General features: G+C 42.3%; 1 protein-coding gene across 7 annotated transcripts in view; it reads left to right on the top strand.

Annotated features, from left to right (window-relative positions):
• Positions 1-3,865: 3,865 nt before the first annotated feature.
• GPATCH2L (G-patch domain containing 2 like) overlaps positions 3,866-18,013 on the top strand; it is a 37,261-nt gene continuing 23,113 nt past the window's right edge. For 6 of the 7 annotated variants that reach the window (XR_013837850.1, XR_013837851.1, XM_079972553.1 and 3 more), the window contains exons 1-5: positions 3,866-4,014; positions 5,265-5,932; positions 12,817-12,881; positions 14,512-14,688; positions 15,380-15,459. Coding sequence is in view for 5 of the 7 variants with exons in the window: in XM_079972553.1 (XP_079828679.1) it covers positions 5,274-5,932; positions 12,817-12,881; positions 14,512-14,688; positions 15,380-15,459 (981 nt within the window). In the remaining 2 variants the exon portion in view is untranslated. Of the gene's footprint in view, positions 4,015-4,125; positions 4,353-5,264; positions 5,933-12,816; positions 12,882-14,511; positions 14,689-15,379; positions 15,460-18,013 lie in introns of those variants that run through there. The other variant, XM_079972551.1, reaches the window with a different exon arrangement.

The raw sequence follows: 18,013 nt of genomic DNA, 5'->3' as shown, positions 1-18,013 counted from the left end.
CTATCTGAATCTATGGATATAACTTCTTCACTTACCCATGATTTAAGCTGTGTAATCTTAATATGACAGACTGGGGGAGAGCATATGGGGCCACAATGACCACTGAAGTTATGATTTCTATGCACAGGTCAAGATAGGAAGGAAAAGAGAGTCCAAACAAAGGATCTGCCAAAGCACAAATCTTAAGTGAATCAATACAAGAATGTCAGAACTTCAATATGGAGAAATGTTACTTTCAGTTATATAAAGGCTAGAGGTCAGAGAACTACTCACTGGTATTTTCATAAATAAGAACTTCATAAACTGTGGCAAGACACTGTATACACTAGTAAATCAGGCAGGTGAACTGAAGGTTAGAAGCATAGATGTACTGTAGGTCACTTGACTTGATTTCTACACACAATATGGTTCCCCAACATGATGTTGCTAAATGGGTCCATGTGGAAATATGCAGCGTGGGGGTGAAATTCAGTAGATTGGTTTTAGCTATAGCAACATCAGCAGTGGCCTGGAGCATTGCAGATATGCCCTGCAAATAAGGGCAGAACCAATAGCCACATAAGGGGTAGTTCCTGTAGTCCAGAAGGGTCAATAAGGTATTGCATAAGTTAGAGGTGCCATAGCTGGGTATGTGGTGGCAAGCACAGGTTATTGCCATTAGTACAAGAATGTTAGTAGCTACCCTTGTGCAACTGCAAGGGTTCAGGTCCCAGAATCAAAGTCCTGATATTATTACTCCTGGACCAAAGAGCAGGTAGGATTGGGGGATCGAGTATTTAGTTTGTTCCTCACAAACTAATAATAATAATAATTTATTTGTACCCCGTCCATCCGGCTGGGTTTTCCCAGCCACTCTGGGCAGCTCCCAACATATTAAAAACAGAATAAAACAGAATAAAACATCAAACATTAAAAACTTCCCTAAACAGGGCTGCCTTCAAGTGTCTTCTAAAAGTTAGCTCTCTGGAAAGTGTGCTGCCTTCATTGAATTGTCAGGAAGCAAATGCCATATTTAGCCATTCTTATTACAATGTGGTCGGAGGATTTCTATGGTTCTATGGAGGGATCGGGCATGAGATTAGTCACTTATATGGAAATGAGAAACAGCTTTGACATGCACCCTGGATAATAGGGTCATTCTCACCTTCTAAGACAATTCCATAATAAAAAAGTCTATAGTTTTTATGTGGTCTTAAAAGATATATTTTTTGTCTAAAGTCGTTGTCCACATCCATTTTGTATCCTCAATATTTGCAGATGTTCACAGTTCCTGTGTTTTAACATTATATTCCTGTAGTATGGGGATTAACAGCAGGACAACAAAAGAGGATTTTGTGAGCCCTTATGGTTGCCACCACTGTATGGCTTGAGTACCTCATTGCCCTTGCTACATTTGAACATATTTTATACAAATTCCAACTTCGTGCGGATACCTATCTGGACATTTTGGAAAGCTTATATCATTTTTATATAAATTGTTAATAGTTAAAGGTAAAGGTAAAGGTACCCCTGCCCATACGGGCCAGTCTTGACAGATTCTGGGGTTGTGCGCCCATCTCACTTAAGAGGCCAGGGGCCAGCGCTGTCCGAAGACACTTCCGGGTCACGTGGCCAGCGTGACATCGCTGCTCTGGTGAGCCAGAGCCGCACACGGAAACGCCGTTTACCTTCCCGCTGGTAAGCGGTCCCTATTTATCTACTTGCACCCGGAGGTGCTTTCGAACTGCTAGGTTGGCAGGCGCTGGGACCGAGCAGCGGGAGCGCACCCCGCCGCAGGGATTCGAACCGCCGACCTTTCGATCGGCAAGTCCTAGGCGCTGAGGCTTTAACCCACAGCGCCACCTGCGTCCCCTTGTTAATAGTTACTGTATTGCTAATGGGAGCTGATTGGTTTTCCCCGTCACATTTTTTTCCTTTGTTAAATTTGTTACAAAAAATCATTAAAAATAAATAAAAGTGTATCCAGTTCACCAATTCCATGTGAATACCACCAAATAAAGTGATGAACTGCCTCACAACTCAGGGCATTCTAATGCAGCCACCCCCCGTCTACCACCTTTTTGATATTTCAGGCTACAACTCCAGTCCAAATGGGTAATGGTCAGGGATGTTGGGAGTTGCAGTCCAAAATCCTTGAGCAGCCTGTTGCATTTCCATGCAGGCCAATAAGGAATGTCTTTCCCTTCCTCTTTGGCAAGCGGGCTGTCCCCACCCCATTCTAGTGCACTCACTTGCCTGCATGGAATTCCTTATTGCCAATGGTTAGTAAAGGGTAAAGGGACCCCTGACCATTAGGTCCAGTCGTGACCGACTCTGGGGTTGTGGCGTTCATCTTGCTTTATTGGCCTAGGGAGCCGGCGTACAGCTTCCGGGTCATGTGGCCAGCATGACTAAGCCACTTCTGGCAAAGCAGAGCAGCGCACGGAAATGCCGTTTACCTTCCCGCTGGAGCGGTACCTATTTATCTACTTGCACTTTGACGTGCTTTCGAACTGCTAGGTGGACAGGAGCAGGGACTGAGCAACGGGAGCTCACCCCGTCACAGGGATTCGAACCACCGACTGATCGGCAAGTCCTAGGCTCTGTGGTTTAACCCACAGCAGGTGACTCATTAAACACAAGGCTGACTTCCCACCACCTTTTCGTACAGTCATGCTGGCTAAGAGTGCGGTTCTACAGTGTGGGAGGAAGTGTGGTATCCCCCACCTGTTCCAAGACGTGATTGTTTTCACTGCCCCCATGTTCTTATACTCTGCTCTACATCAATTCCAATCTTCTCACAATTGTGTAGACTAAACTCACCATTCTAAACTTCTAGTTTGTGCTGAATGCGTGGGGTAACTTCATTATTAATGCCTTTTCTCTACTGAGTCCAAGGTGATGTAACCCCCCCCCCCCATTATTCTCAAAACAGCTCTGTGGTGGATGTTAGACTGAGAGTAATTTGCCCAAGGTCACTCAAGGAGCTCCATAACTGAATGGGGATTCGTTAAATATATAAAGCCCCAAATAAAGAACAGTACCAACTTATTCTACATAGGTGGAAAAGACAAGAGCATGACTGAATGCAATAGTCTGCGCTGGACACAAAATCTAAAGTGAAAGAACCAGAGTCCTGGTGTTCTGACTTCTGGCAACAGATGTACGGAACAATTATTATTATTTTTTTTGCCGTCAAGAAGGTCTAGTCAGTGCCTGCACAGGAGCCTGCTCTGTACCCAGATCTGAGTATCCAGGAGGGGGAAAAACACAATATAAATGGGACAAAGAAAAAGGGACCGCTTGGGCTGATGCTCACTTTGCATAGGACATCTAAGCACAAAATACACGCATACCTTCTGAACTGCGAAAGAGGCACACGCGTAAAATGCGACGTTTGCCCCTCTCTCTCTCTCTCTCTATACTAACGTAGTCTGAAGGAGCAAAAACGAGAACCTCGTGGCATCTTAAAACTTATTATGGCACAAGCTTTCGTCCATTTCATCAGACGGGAAAATAAAGCCTCGGGGAGGACCAAAAATGCTTTCCACCTCGCCACCGATCTGGACACGCGGGTGGCGTGTTTTGTCCTTGGGACCCAACACGCAGTTGCTGGGCGTGGGTAAGCCCTTCTCGAGAAGGACAGAGCCCCACCTCCCTCACAGGGGGATGCTGCTGGGCTTGGCTGGGATGTCGCCTTCCACCTCCCCGCGGAAGCCACCCCAAGGATGTCTGGACAGGACGGGCAAGTGGAGGAAACCCACTCAGCACCGTCCCTCCTCCTCCCGCCTCAGCCGAGGCACTGCGGCGTCCGAGAGCGCGCGAGAGAGATGCAGCCGGTCAGGGGCGTGATGTCACCGCTTCTGCAAGGGGAGGAAGTGACGTTCCGACCCCCACCCCGTTCGCCCGCAGGTCTCCGCTCCGAGAACCGGAAGTGGCGTGTGGAACGGACTCGGCGCCGAGTTGGAGAGGCCTACGGAAGAGGCGGCTGTGGTGAGGGGTGGATGAGGCCTGAGAGGCCGTCGCGGGAGCCGGGTAAGCCGTCGGAGGGGGCCGGGGGCGAAGTCTCCGGAAGGCGAGGCCGAGCTGCGGAAACGGGCAAGGGAGGGGGGGGGGAGGCCGGCTTAGAGCGAAGAGGCCCTTGGTGCTCCAGGGGAGGCCGCCCGAGCAGGCGGGCGGGGTGCGGTGGTTGTTTACGGAGGCGGCCGCCGCGCAGGGAAGACTGTTGGGCTCCCGTCGAGTCCGCCCATCTGGCCGTCCCGTCGACGCAGGCAGAGACACGAGGACAATAGGCCCCTTTCCTATTGTTGCTCGCCATTCGCCGGTATTCGGTGCCACCCTGCTGAAGGGGGAGGCAGTTTCTGAAGGAGAAGGTAAGCAGGGAAGTAGCTGGTGTTGCCTGCATTGGCTGTCAGCGGCCGTCCTCCTGGGTTTCAGGCAGGTGTCCTTGCTAGAGAGCGAACCTGGGGCTGTTTGCCTGTTAGGGTTCAGGCAGCAGCTGGGATAAGAATGAGGGTTAGGAAAAAGGAACAGCCTCTCCTGTTTCCATTCTCTCACCAACCCTAATGCAAAGTGGCAGGCCGGGTGAAATGGATGTAAGAGCAAGGAGGTGTCTGTTAGGCAAGTTAGGAGCAGGGTTGCAAACCGAAAATTACCGTATTTCTTGACTTGTCCCCTGTAACAAGTTTGCTAGCCTTCTCTTTTAATACTATATGTGGTATGTTTATGGATGGTCACATACGTGTAGTGATAGAAACAGTTCTAAAGACTACAGGATGCCAGATGGGATCACAATCACATTTCCTCCAAGCAGCTTAGGGTGGTGAACATGGTTTCTCTTCACTTATTCTTGCAGCGAACCCATAGGATATATTAGACTGAGATGTGATAACTCTTGTTGTGTACAGTACTTCATCCAGGGGACTCGTACTGCCTGGTTATATAGCTGAAATGGTTTCTTAAGGCTGCTTGGGCCTTAGTTCTTATTTGTCTTGGAGAGATTGAACAGAGCTTTTCTTTCCTGTGAGTTGTTTTTGGGGTTAGTTTTCTTTCCCCATCTTTTCTTAAGTAGAAAAGTAGTCTTGGTGTGTGCATGAGGCAAAGTACACTTCAGTACCTTTAGCTGGAAAGGTGAAGCATTTTTAAAAAGGCAAGCCACAATTGTGGTATACAATCAAAAACAGTTATGGGTAGATGTGCGTTGGTTACTAGGCTGAAAATACATGATGTGAATTTTATGTTCTAACATGATGGCTAATTCTAATTGTTTACTTTTATTTTGGCAGACATTGCCCATGGATGAATTGGTGCATGATTTGGCCTCAGCCCTTGAGCAGACTTCTGAACAGAACAAGCTGGATGAGCTGTGGGAAGAAATGACTCTTAGCCCAAGGCAGCAGCGACGGCAGCTTCGCAAAAGGCGAGGACGCAAACGGCGTTCAGACCTAACACACCAAGCAGAGCATGCTTGTTGTTACAGTGGAGCATCTGAATCCAGCCTGGATGAAGTTGTTGAGGACTGTCGGGAAGTGCTGACTGCTAACTTCAGTGACTCAGATGACATGGCAGTAGCCAAACGCCATCCAACGCTCAGTGCAACTCTGAGAAGTAAGCAGCACTCGTGGCACGAGTCAGACTCATTCACTGAGAATGCACCTTGCCGGCCGCTAAGGCGCCGTCGAAAAGTTAAGCGTGTGACTTCAGAGGTGGCTGCTAGCCTCCAGCAAAAACTCAGAGTATCTGAATGGAGTTATGAGAAGGGTTGCAGGTTCAAATCTGCTAAGAAGCAGCGCTTGTCACGTTGGAAGGAGAATGCTCCTTGGACATCATCAAGCCGAGGACTTTGTGAGTCGGCAGAGACGAGAGCCTTCCTCAACAAAGGGGGAAGAAATGAGAGGATGGAATGTGAAGCAGATGAACAGAAACAAGGCTCTGATGAAAACATGTCAGAATGGTGAGATGTCTAGGCCTTTCTTTTGTATCATGTAGCTGTGTAGTGCATATTGCTATAACATACTGTATTTCATTTGACAAGCTGTGAACTACTTGGGGCAAAATCCTCCAAAGAAAGGGCATACAAATTAATGGTACATGCTGATGATTGCAGTAGAGTTGTGAATAATAGAAAGGGACTCCAAGGGTCATCTAGTCCAACCCTCTGCAGTGTAGGAATGTCAACTAAAGCAACCAAGACAAATGACCATCACACCTCTGCTTTAAAACCCGTCCACAACCTCACAAGAAATAGAACCACTGTAGAAATGGAGCCTTTAATGCTTTGATTTTTTTTTTTTTTAGTAGCAGTTGTGTTCTTTCCAGGCAGGACGTTAGCTGAATTCTTGCATTAATTTATATCACAATCCTGTGCTTATATATTAAGAAGTAAGTTCCACTGTGTTCAAGGGAACCTGCTTTCTAGAAGAGTGTTTAGGATTGCAGTTCAAAGCTTTGTGCTGTCAAATGCTTTTGTTGCCATTTGTAAGGCTGACACAGGCATGTTTTGGAGGGACAATAATAAAATTGTAGCCAACCAATGTTCATAGGAATAGTAAATTTGTACTTCTATTAGTAGGGCTAACAAAATTGATTCAGGTCTTTTAGACTTGCTGAGTATATCTTTTTTTTTTTTTAATTAATTTTTTTAAGAAAATTTTTCTTTTACAAATTTAAATAACACATTCGTATCCACTGTAATACAAAATTCTTTTGGACTTCCCCCCGCTCCCTCCACAATCCTCATAATATTAAATTTGGTTCACATTTCCTTTGTAATTGTATTGCCAGTTAATAAATCTTTACAGCTCTTTTCCCTCTTACAATACCCTTTCTCCTCACAAAGCCTCTTTAAATCCAACTAGCGTTGTCTGTTCATCACAAATATTTTCCAGATAAATCGTAAACTTTCTCCAGTCCTGTGTGAACTTGTGATCTTTTTGGTATCTAATTTTTCCTGTCAGTTTATCTAATTCAGCAAAGTCCATCAGTTTCCGTCTCCATTCTTCCAATGTTGGTAATTCTTCTTGTTTCCATTTTTGAGCCATTAAAATTCTTGCCACAGTCACTGCATATTGAAAAAGTTTATGATCACTTCTATTAATTTCTCTTCCTGTAATTCCTAACAAAAAGGCTTCTGGTTTCTTCACAAACGTATATTTAAACATCTTTTTCAACTCATTATATATCATTTCCCAGAAGCCTTTTACTTTCTTACACTCCCACCACATATGATAAAATGACCCTTCCCTTTCCTTACATTTCCAACATTTGTTACATGTCTTATACATTTTTGCTAATTTAACGGGAGTGATATACCATCTATATACCATTTTCATAATGTTTTCCTTTATCGTCATGCATGCAGTGAATTTCATATTTTCCTTCCATACCTTCTCCCAATCTGATAACTGTATATTATAACCAAAGTCCCTGGCCCAATGTATCATAACCGATTTAACTTCTTCGTCCTTTGTTTGCCATTCCAATAGCATTTTGTACATTTTTGACAATACCTTATAATCATTATTTATTATCTCTTTCTGAAATCTAGACTCTCCTTCAATATATTTCCTCTCTTTGCAATCCTTTTTAAACATTTCATTTGTTTGGAAGTAGTGCAACCAATCATATACATGTTTTTTGACTTGCTGAGTATATCTTAACTTCCTTTTGGTAACGCTAATTAAATTTTTCTTTGTAGTGCATGATTCTAACTAAAACACCATGCTGAATCACCACCTTAGTTGCTGCATTCCATGGCTTGTTAAATACTAGACTTATCAGACCACCCACTTGTTTCCCTCTTTGTTGTTCACTTATTTTCTCCTTTGACGGACAGTTTGTTTGGTGATAGCCTGAAGTAGCTCTTGAGAGCCCAGTTGAGCTAATGTATTAGAGGTTGCGTGGGGGGGGGGGGGAATCCCTACTCCTAGAAGGCAAGTGACAGAGACAGAGTGTCAGCCTCCCCCACCTCCTTCAGCCCGGCCTGACCTTCTGCACCCCCTCTGTGCCTCTTGTTTTCTTATTTTTATAGAAAATCAATATCCTTCCTGACACAAACAATAGCTCAGGAGCAGAACTAAATGGGGGAGAGCTGAGATCTGTCCATCACCTCTCAATTTAACTCTTCCAGGCTATTTAATTATAGGCATGCTTTGCTCCAGGTGTTTGCAACAGTGCAATTGCTAAATGAGGGCCATTTTAACAAAAGATTGGATGATCAATAACACTCTATAGCAGTAGCTTGTCGGATCAATAGCATTCATTATTTTGTGGTTAAAGTAAGTAGCCTCCATTGTAACTGGAGGTCATTAATCAGTGCTTACTGGACTGCAAGGCCTATACTAAAGGATAGTGTGCTTTGCCATCTGTGTGCAGGGTGAAGAAACTCTGGTTTCCTTGCATGAACCTTTGGGCTGAAGCTACAGTAAGATATATAATTCTGTAGACCTGTAACAACCATCTAGTGATTTATTAGTTTAGTTTAGTTCCTCCACCTTACTTTGGGAATTTGTAGTAGGTGATGGTGCTTCTAAAACAGTGTTATATATAAAATGTAAAAGAAGTACAATACGAACTCCTGACAACATGGCCAAACAAGAAGGCCTTGGTTGGAAGATTCCCCAACACTGTCAAGAGTTAGAAATCCATATATATAAGCTAATTACCAAATGGCACCTTAAACCTAGGTTGTGGTCGCAGCCACAGAATGTCTAGGTGCCACTTTTTTGTGGGGTTTATGTGTAATTTACTATTGTTATTCATTTCTATACCGCTTTATATTTGAAAGAAAAAAATCTCGAAGCGCTTTTCAACATATTAAAACATCGAATAAAACAATGCAGAATAAAACAAATCCAAGTCTCAAGGAAAATATTTCAGATCCTTCTATTAAGTGACATTTTGCTTTCCCTATACTGTATTTATTTTCCTACTTAAATTTTATATAGCTGCTCCATAGTAGAAGTGCTCTAGGAAGCCTCTTTAACAAAAGACTGGTATTGAGCTGATGTCAGGCATTATGTTCCCCATTCCTGTGTGTAATACGTTTGCATTTCCTGGAGATATTACAAATGATGATGCAAATTTGGAGTGGTATTTCTTATAGCTCAGACTATAGTGGTTAAGAGTGTCAGAATAGGACCTTGGAGATCAGGGTTCAAATCCCCGCTCAGTCATGAAGCTCACTGGGTGACCTTGGACCAGTTATAGCCTCTTAACCTTCCTCGTGGGATCATTGTAAGGATTCTGAGGATGTGGTGAACCTTGTACTCCTTGGAGAAAAAGGTGGGATATAAATGCACTTAATAAAGCTTTTCTGCTTACCTGCTTAAGAAAGTTGGGAGTCAGCGAGATGGAGAAGTCAGTTGCCAATCTGGCATCCAGAGATCTCCACATGGTTGCAGTTGGACCCACTCCTGTCACAAAACACACCTGGCAACTAGCTAATTGCAAACACTGGTTCTGTGATGTCTTCTGTGGCTGCACTGAAAGCCACTTTAATAAAAGACTGGTATTGAGCTGATGTCAGGCATTACATTCACCATTCCTATGTGTAATATGTTTATATTTCCTGAGTGCAAACTTGGAGTGGTATTTCTTGTAGCTCAGACTATAGTGTGATTGCTTCTTGAAGTTTTATAGTAGTAAAAAGCTGGTTTTCAGAAGTTAGAAGGAACATAAGAAGTACATAAGAGTGCCAAATCAGCAGTTATCTTTTGTTATTGTATTTGTATTCCACGCTTCATTAAAATAGGCCAAAATGAAAGTTTAACTTCACAACAATTCTGAAAGGCGGATTATATACACAGTAACTTGTGCAAGTAACCCAGTGAAGTTCATGGCTGCATGCAGCCTTGCAAATAAGTGTACAGTGATATCTTGGTTTAAGAACAGCTTAGTTTATGAACAACTTGGATTAAGAACACTGCAAACCCAGAAGTAGTTGTTTTGGTTTGTGAACTTTGTATTGGAAGCAGGATATGTTTCGCTTCCTGTTGAGTGTGTTCCATTTGTAAATTGAGTCCCCCGCTGCCATGGGAAAGCACACCTTGGCTGTGCTTTGAAGAACGTTTTGGTTTAATAACAGACTTGGAACGGATTAAATTCGTGAACCAAGGTACCACTGTAAATGTTACTTGTTACCTTTTTTAAAAAAGCCAGTTTGGGCATATGTTAGTACTTTGTAGCATGGCTGATTTTAATTCACTGCAGTTGACCAGATGAATGACTAGAAGTTTGTGAGCAGGAATTCTTCTACCATGGGTTCATTAATTATCTGTTTGTTAAATTTATATCCCATCTGTCCTCCCAAAGGTGCTCACACTTAGCAGCACTTAGCCTACTGTATTATCTTGAGTTGTTTACAAGAAACTGAGTTGTATTCAACAATGTTGTCCTGTTTGTGCAAAACTTCTTCTGTAACTGCTCTTTTCCTCCCCCACCATGTCCTCCCAAATCTGTTCTGGGAATTTCTCCCAACTCTCTGAAGCAGATTAGGGGGTGGATGGGGAGAGGAAGATACAGGGGAAATTCTGTTGCGCAAATGGGACTACTTCATTGGATAAAATCCCGAGATGCTCCTGATTATATTTTTTAGATTCATTTTGTAAAATAATACTTTATGAAAGTGAAAGAATGCAGAATAGTTGATAGGGTATTGTCTAAGTGTCTGTTTGGTACTGGGAATTGTTTACTTGACATACCATGAATAGCTATGGAGCTTCAGAAATAATCATTTTGCATTTTAATGAAATCAATAGGCAAAGAAAGTTAATCACTGTACATACACCACTATCCTGTAAGAAATGTAAGTCCCTTTTCCAACTGCATCTTCTTATCCATCAGATTTTGTCAATGGTGTCCCTTTGTTCTAGTTAACTAATCTAATACTCATCTGCTGGTTAAAATTCAAGTTTCATCAGTTAGAGTGACAAAATGACTGTAAGGCTGAGAAATTCTGTAATGTTGCCGCTGCTCATAAAACATGTCTCATATCATCATTCACTTTGCCTTGCAAACACCCAATCAGTTGTTCTCATTTTCTTTGTACTCTTAATTATTCTGTAACAGATTGCTGGCAATGTCTGAAGGAGAATATAATTTCATTCCCTACAGTTATTTCTCTTCGAATACATCTTCTTATTTGCTCATTGTGTCATGATTGAACAGTGCCAAATAACTACAGAACCGACATTCTTCATTCCATGACTATTGAAGGAAGTATGTAGAACTGCCTTTGAACACTTCTTGAAAGCGAGTAACTGAGAGCAGCACACTAAACGGAGTGTATTTCACCAGTCCTGAAGCAACTTCATTGGTTTTTGGGCAAAATAGAAAATGCTGATGATTACCTTTAAACCCTTAAATGGTTTAAGATCTAGCTACCTGAAGGACCATTTTCTGCTGCATGAGACTGCCCAAAGGCTATTATTTTTATTGGATGCCACCCTCCAAGTCTTCCCACAACACTCATGTATACTTTGAAACTAGATGGGCAGCAGCCAGAGCAAGGGCTTTCCTAGTGTCAAGTCTGACGTCTTTGCTGGCACCATGTGAAGACCCTTTTTTGTTTGCCGAGGCCTACAATAACTGGTTTTATTGCAGGGATAGCCAACATGATGTTTTGAACTACAAGTCCCATGAAACCTGACAATTGACCATGTTGGCCGGGGGCCTGGGGCTGATGGGAACTGTAGTCCGAACCATCTGAAAGGCACCATGTTGACTACTCCTATTTTCTTGATTCTTCTGGTTTTTATTTGCTGTTGTGCTCTGCTGTTTCTTGTAGTTTAAATCATGAAATGTAATGCGTTCCAAGTGAATTTTGTGCTTGTCTTTTCCAATGCACCACAATAATTGAATTGTTCTAATCCCAGTATTAAGTCCCCACATACAAATTTAGTGTTCAGGGAAGCCAGTCATTTTACAAATATTATATTACTTGTTTTCAAGTTGAACTTTGGTGTTCAGGGGGAGCACCATCTCTTAATAGAATTTCAGTGACCAAATTGAAAGCCTGGTGTAATTGGCAGCTGCTTATGTGCTTCATATAATTCTTTCTTATAAGACATGATGCCATTTGAAAGAGAGGCTAAAATATTGTATGTTATGTCACTGGAACAGGCCAATAGTCCTGCATCCTGTTCCAGTGGCCAAACAGATGCCTGTGGGAAGCACACAAGCAGGACCTGAATGCAGCAGCACCCTGTCGACCTGTGATTCCCAGAAAACTGGTATTCAGAAACATACACTTTTGACAGTGGAGGTGTTAATACACAGTATTACCATTGTGTTTGCACTATATTCTTCATTATGACTGTAGGAGAAAAAGAAATAGAGTATAAAGTAGCTAGATATCATTGGCACACATTAACAATTTTTATCTTGTATTTTCATATTGTGAACCGCCCATCCTGTACGGATGAAGAGCATCATACAAATTTAATTTATAATAATAATAACTTACTTTTCCATAATTGGGTAACTGAAACACCTGTTTGCTTACCCTCTCCTGGTTTCTTTCTTAGTAAAATAGCATCTGCAGGAATATTAATCAATGTCTCTAAACTAATTTGCTTTTTAGGATTACTATATATCAAAACCCTTTATAAGATTCATATGTGATACTCATCTAAATTGATAGGCCACCACTGTGCTGCTCATTTAAGTGTCTCCTGACATCCCATGTGTGGGTCAACCAGGCTGTAAAGATGAATAAAGCAATACCATTATTGTGTGCTGTCTAGAGAGTGCTTTGAGACCCTCCTGCAGTGAAGAGTTTTTTGCAAAGTGGATTATATCAATTGCATTTGTGCTTAATTTTCTCTGTTCTCTTTTCAGTGAAACCAGTAGTGTGTGCAGCAGTAGTGACACTGGCCTTTTTACCAATGATGAAGGTCGCCAAGGTAACTATATTCTTATGTTTCTCTTCTTTAATTTTATGCTTAAAGTATTTATTTATTTATTTATTTATTTAATTTGTATACTGCCCTTCATCTGAAGATAACAGGGCTGTTCACAACTTAAAAATACAAAATGAGAACACAAAGTACATAATAAAACAAAAAGAAACCAATAACACACCCACCCAAAACATCTAAAGTGCCATAGAATGTTAATCAGCCAAAGGCCTGATACAGAGACGTTTTTATCTGGCGCCTGAAGATATGTAATGAAGGCATCCAGCTGAGCCTCCCTGGGGAGAGCAGTCTACAAATGAAGAACCACCACCAAAAAGGCCTGTTCTCATGGAGGAGGCACTTGAAGAAGGTCCTTGGATGATAATCGCAGACTAAAGCTTATTCCATAATAAATGTGTTAGTTTTTTAGCTGCTACAAGACTTTCTGTTAATTTAGATCACGACTCTTGTTCAGTATCAAAACAGTCCTCTTTTGTTACTTTCTAAATAATAATAAAACTGGAGAGCTTGCAAGCTATCGGAGAATATTTAGCAGCGTCCATGTTGAGAAATATAGAATATTAGAAAAAAAGGGCCAACTGCTCTCAGCACTGTCCTTTTTTCATGTGTAAGGATGAAGTAGAAAAGACCACTACTCAGAGTTAATGTCCAAATTAGGTAAGTGCTAGACAATAGGAGTACCAGAGAATATTGGGTTTCATGTATTCATAATTGGTCTTGAGAGAAAATTGTATGCCTTTTCTAAATGCTTATGTCTTGTGTTTGGTTTTGTTCAGTAAACTTGTAATTGTTCTTCTGTTGCAACAAATCTATGCCTTCCTTCAAAGCAGTGGTTTTCTCATGGGGCAGTTGCATTGTCTCAGCATTGAAATACTGTGTGTATTTGAGAAAATGTGACACCCCCCCACTTTTGAGAGTCTTGTTTGGACCCCCCCCCAGTTTTTTGAAGGCTGAGGGGTCTTCCTCTAGCTTTCAAATTCAGGTTGATTTTTTTTTACAACGTATATATAGTTGTATAATAAGAATAATCATTTATTATTTCTACCCTGCCCATCTGACTGGGTTTCCCCAGCCACTCTGGGTGGCTTCCAACAGAATATTAAAATACAATAGTCTATTAAACATTAAAAGGTTCCCTAAACAGGGCTGCCTTCAGATGTCTTCTAAAAGTCTGGTAGTTGTTTTTCTCTTTGACATCTGGTGGGAGGGTGTTCTACAGGGCGGGTGCCACTACTGAGAAGGCCCTCTGCCTGGTTCCCTGTAACTTGGCTTCTCGCAGGGAGGGAACGGCCAGAAGGCCCTCGGCACTGGACCTCAGTGTCCGGGCAGAATGATGGGGGTGGAGACGCTCCTTCAGTGTTCTTGTGCTCAAACATAAAGGACAAATTCACCTTGGAACACAAACAATAATGTTCAGACATTTTGTAATACATGTAGGATAAAGTTCTGCGTTCTAGGTACATGAGCAAACATGATGGTTCTAGCTAGTATCTAGCAAGGAATATTCATAGAAGTGAATGCTGCTTATTTCATTGTTATAGCTTGGAGAGAACCAATAGTGTTCAAATGGTGTTGGTTTTTGTAGTGCTGGATCAGCTTTTTCCTTCTCTTTTAGGTGATGATGAACAGAGCGATTGGTTCTATGAGGGAGAATGTGTCTCAGGATTCACGGTCCCCAACCTCCTGCCCAAATGGGGAACTGACCGCCAGTCTGACATGGAACGAATGGATTCCAGCCTTGAAAAAATCTCAGATCCAACATTCCTTCTGCCCTCTCGGCCAGCTACGAGAGGTGAGATCCTTCAGTAAATGTTGTGGAGATAGTTGACACAGTTGAAATGCTTGCGGGTAACATCCGGTTTTATGTGAGCAGACTCCTCCTTCCTCTTCCTACTTGTAGCTTCTAAAATCTGCTGGGGGGGCGGTGTCGAGATGATATGGAGCTAGAAGGGGAGGAGTGGGGGGAGAGAGGTTGAGCAGGTGGAAGTTCATTGTGCAGTCAGACAGACACTGTATGTCAGTCAGATTCCTTAATAGATGTGTGAAATTTGTCACTCACCATGTAGCTGAGAAGCAAATACTAATTTATTGTGGATAAATGCAGGCTGACTTACAGAAAGGTGTTCTGACTATGTATGATTATGCCTATTATCCTAAGTAGCTTGGTCAATACGTTCAACTTTCAGTGCTCTTAGTGCGATAATACTACTCACCCAGCATGCATTACAACAGTGTCAGAAGAGGGTGCTTTAACCCATGCTGCCTTCTTGCCATATGGCTATGGTCACTCTTCATATAGGTTATGTAAATAGAGAGAAATACAGAGAGCATAACAGCATGCCCAAGCTCAATATTGTAAGTAGATTTGGAAATTGGAATGCAGTCTAGTTTCTTGTTTCTGTATTACAACTAACTGTTTATTGTGGTCTTTGTTTTGGTAGTGTTCTGTCTTCAGCGTTCTCTTCTTTCCTCTCCCCACCCAGGGTTTCATGCCCGCTTGAACCGTCTTCCCAGTGTTCCTACCCGCTGCCTCAGGAAGGGCCGTAGGAGGCTGGTGAGCAAGGTATTGCTTTTTTGAGAATAGTAATTTGTTGGTGACTGCTGCATCACTTGCGGGAGATCTACCTGCAGCTGAAAGTGGACCATGCAACAATTTGCCCAGCCACATTTTCCATCTTTGACCTGTTTTCAATTCAGTTCGGGGTTGTATGTTCCTACTTGTGATTTTTTTGCCCCTGTCCACTTTTTGTGTTGTCTCCACCTTCAACTCTGCCCATCTGTAGCAGAGAGTCACAGAATCAGAAAACTGGGGAACCAGAAAACCAGATAATAAAATAATCATTAGGAGCTTTAATAATACTTATTATTGAAGACAGAAAATAAAGCTTTGATTGGTTATGATGGTTCCAACCAAAGCGGGAACATGTATATAATTTGACTGTAGTCTTTATATGATTGCTTAGCTGGAGAAAGTAGAATAAATAAAAAATGCAAGCACTCCAAGAAAACCAGAAGTGCACTGCTTGAAGCTGGAGAGACAAGTTGAAACATGATCCTGCAGGGGTAGGCAGGGAAAGAAAGAAAGGAGGTAGAAGCAGACCACTCCCAACACCTCTCCCAGGAAAGAGCATGAAATCCTGTTCAGGAGCTATTTTACAACTGGTTCAGAAGAGGAACAAATTTATCTTTGGGTTTTTCTTGGATTGACATCTGGTCCGATTCAGCAGTAAACAGCAGGTTTTCCTGGGGAAAGTGGTGGGACAAAATACCGTCTCGGACCCGTGATGATAGATTGATACAAAATACTTGACCAAATCACAGGACAAACAAAAGTTTGAATGGGCCTTAAATTTGCTTCATGTGTTGGCGTATGTCAGAACTTCTTAGCTACTTGCAAATAGTCATGGTACAGCTAATTTTAAGAAGTTAATAAGCTTCAGGAAACTAGACAATAGGACAGTGCTGAGGAAAGGAGGGTGGCTGACTATAAAAGTGCAGTATAAGAACAACAACAACAACAACAACAAATTTACCCTATTTTTCGCTCTATAAGACGCACCAGACCACAAGACGCACCTAGTTTTTGGAGGAGGAAAACAAGAAAAAATATTCTGAATCTCAGAAGCCAGAACAGCAAGAGGGATCACTGTGCAGTGATCCCTCTTACTCTTCTGGCTTCTGGGATAGCTGCGCATCCTGCATTCACTCCATAAGACGCACACACATTTCCCCTTACTTTTTAGGAGGGAAAAAGTGAGTCTTACAGAGCAAAAAATACGGTATTTATATCCTGCCCATCTGGCTGGGTTTCCCCAGCCACTCTGGGCGGCTTCCAACTGAATATTAAAAGCAATACAGAACTGGAAGAGCCAGTTGTAAGGTGCAAGGAAGGAACCCCTGAAATGCAGTATTATTAGCTGGGGTGGAAGATTTTGTAATACTTTATAATATATAGTCACTGGTATATGGTATAGAACATGTGTTGTGTTTACATGCTGAAAGGTAATGGCTGTTGACTGCAGGGCTTCTGGTTTTGAGTTATGCATCATAAGCACTTCTTGTCATTTGGCATTTGTATGGTAAAGCTGGAGTTCTGCAACCTCTGCTTTCTAAGCTTTAAGGGGCTGGTTGAATATAGTTTGCAGAGTTTGTTGTGGGAAGCTGGACCCTTTAAATAGTTTACTCACCTGGAGCGTTCGCTGAAGGAAAATTAATCCTTGTCTGAGTGGAAGTTGGAAGCTCTGTGGGTTGGATCCAGGCATCTTCCTCTGTAAACATAATTCCTTGTGTTTTTGGACAGGACTCTGATGTAGACTTTTCTGGAGGCAGAATGAGGCAGGATGTGTCCATTTTAGCCAATTTCCTCTTGTACCACTTCCAACACTGGAGTGTAGGGTCTCCCAAACCTGCATAGCAGATATTTGGAGAGATGCACAAAGGGAAGGGAGAATGGGCAAAAGTTGCTTCTCGCCTCCTGCCTTCTGGAATTAGTAAAATTCCACTCAATGTAACTCCAGATCTAGTCCTGTGCATTGGGGGGTTTGTGTTCATAAAGCCTATATGTTAACTGGTTCATCTGTACAGGAGAGTGGTGTCCCTTCCTTTTTTGTTCTCTGTCTTTGACAGATTTTTCACACCCCAGCTCTATTAATCTTGCTAAGTTAAATACTGCTGAATTGCAGATTTAGTTGTGGTGAATACTGTGCCTTTGACTAGGCCACTGGTAAGAGCCCAGGGCCCTAAGCTTTTAGGAGGCACTTCTAATGAACCAAAATAAGAATAATATTTACTTGTTTAATTTATCTTCATCACCTTAAAGGGATCTATGTCATTTGCAGTGGAGGTCACTGCTCTCCCTCCCCCATTCTCTTCCAAATTGTAATAATAAATAATGAGTTTCATTCAAAGCTCCCCGCCAGCGAGCTGCTAATTACCCAAAGTACGGCTTGTAATTTACACAGTAATAAACCGTAAATTTAAACATTACGGCACTTTAAGTTAATAATTTCTCTACTGTAACAAATAGCCTATCTTTCACCCCTGCTGCTGCTTCCCCACAAACCTTGCATGTGATAGTGTTCAGAGTTCCTGGCCATAAGCTACCCATTGATGATCAG

The sequence above is a fragment of the Podarcis cretensis genome (genome assembly GCF_951804945.1).
Source record: "Podarcis cretensis genome assembly, chromosome: 1".
Classification (NCBI taxonomy): domain Eukaryota; kingdom Metazoa; phylum Chordata; class Lepidosauria; order Squamata; family Lacertidae; genus Podarcis; species Podarcis cretensis.
Note: the sequence above shows the minus strand (reverse complement) of the source record. Positions and strands in the feature narration are given on the sequence as shown.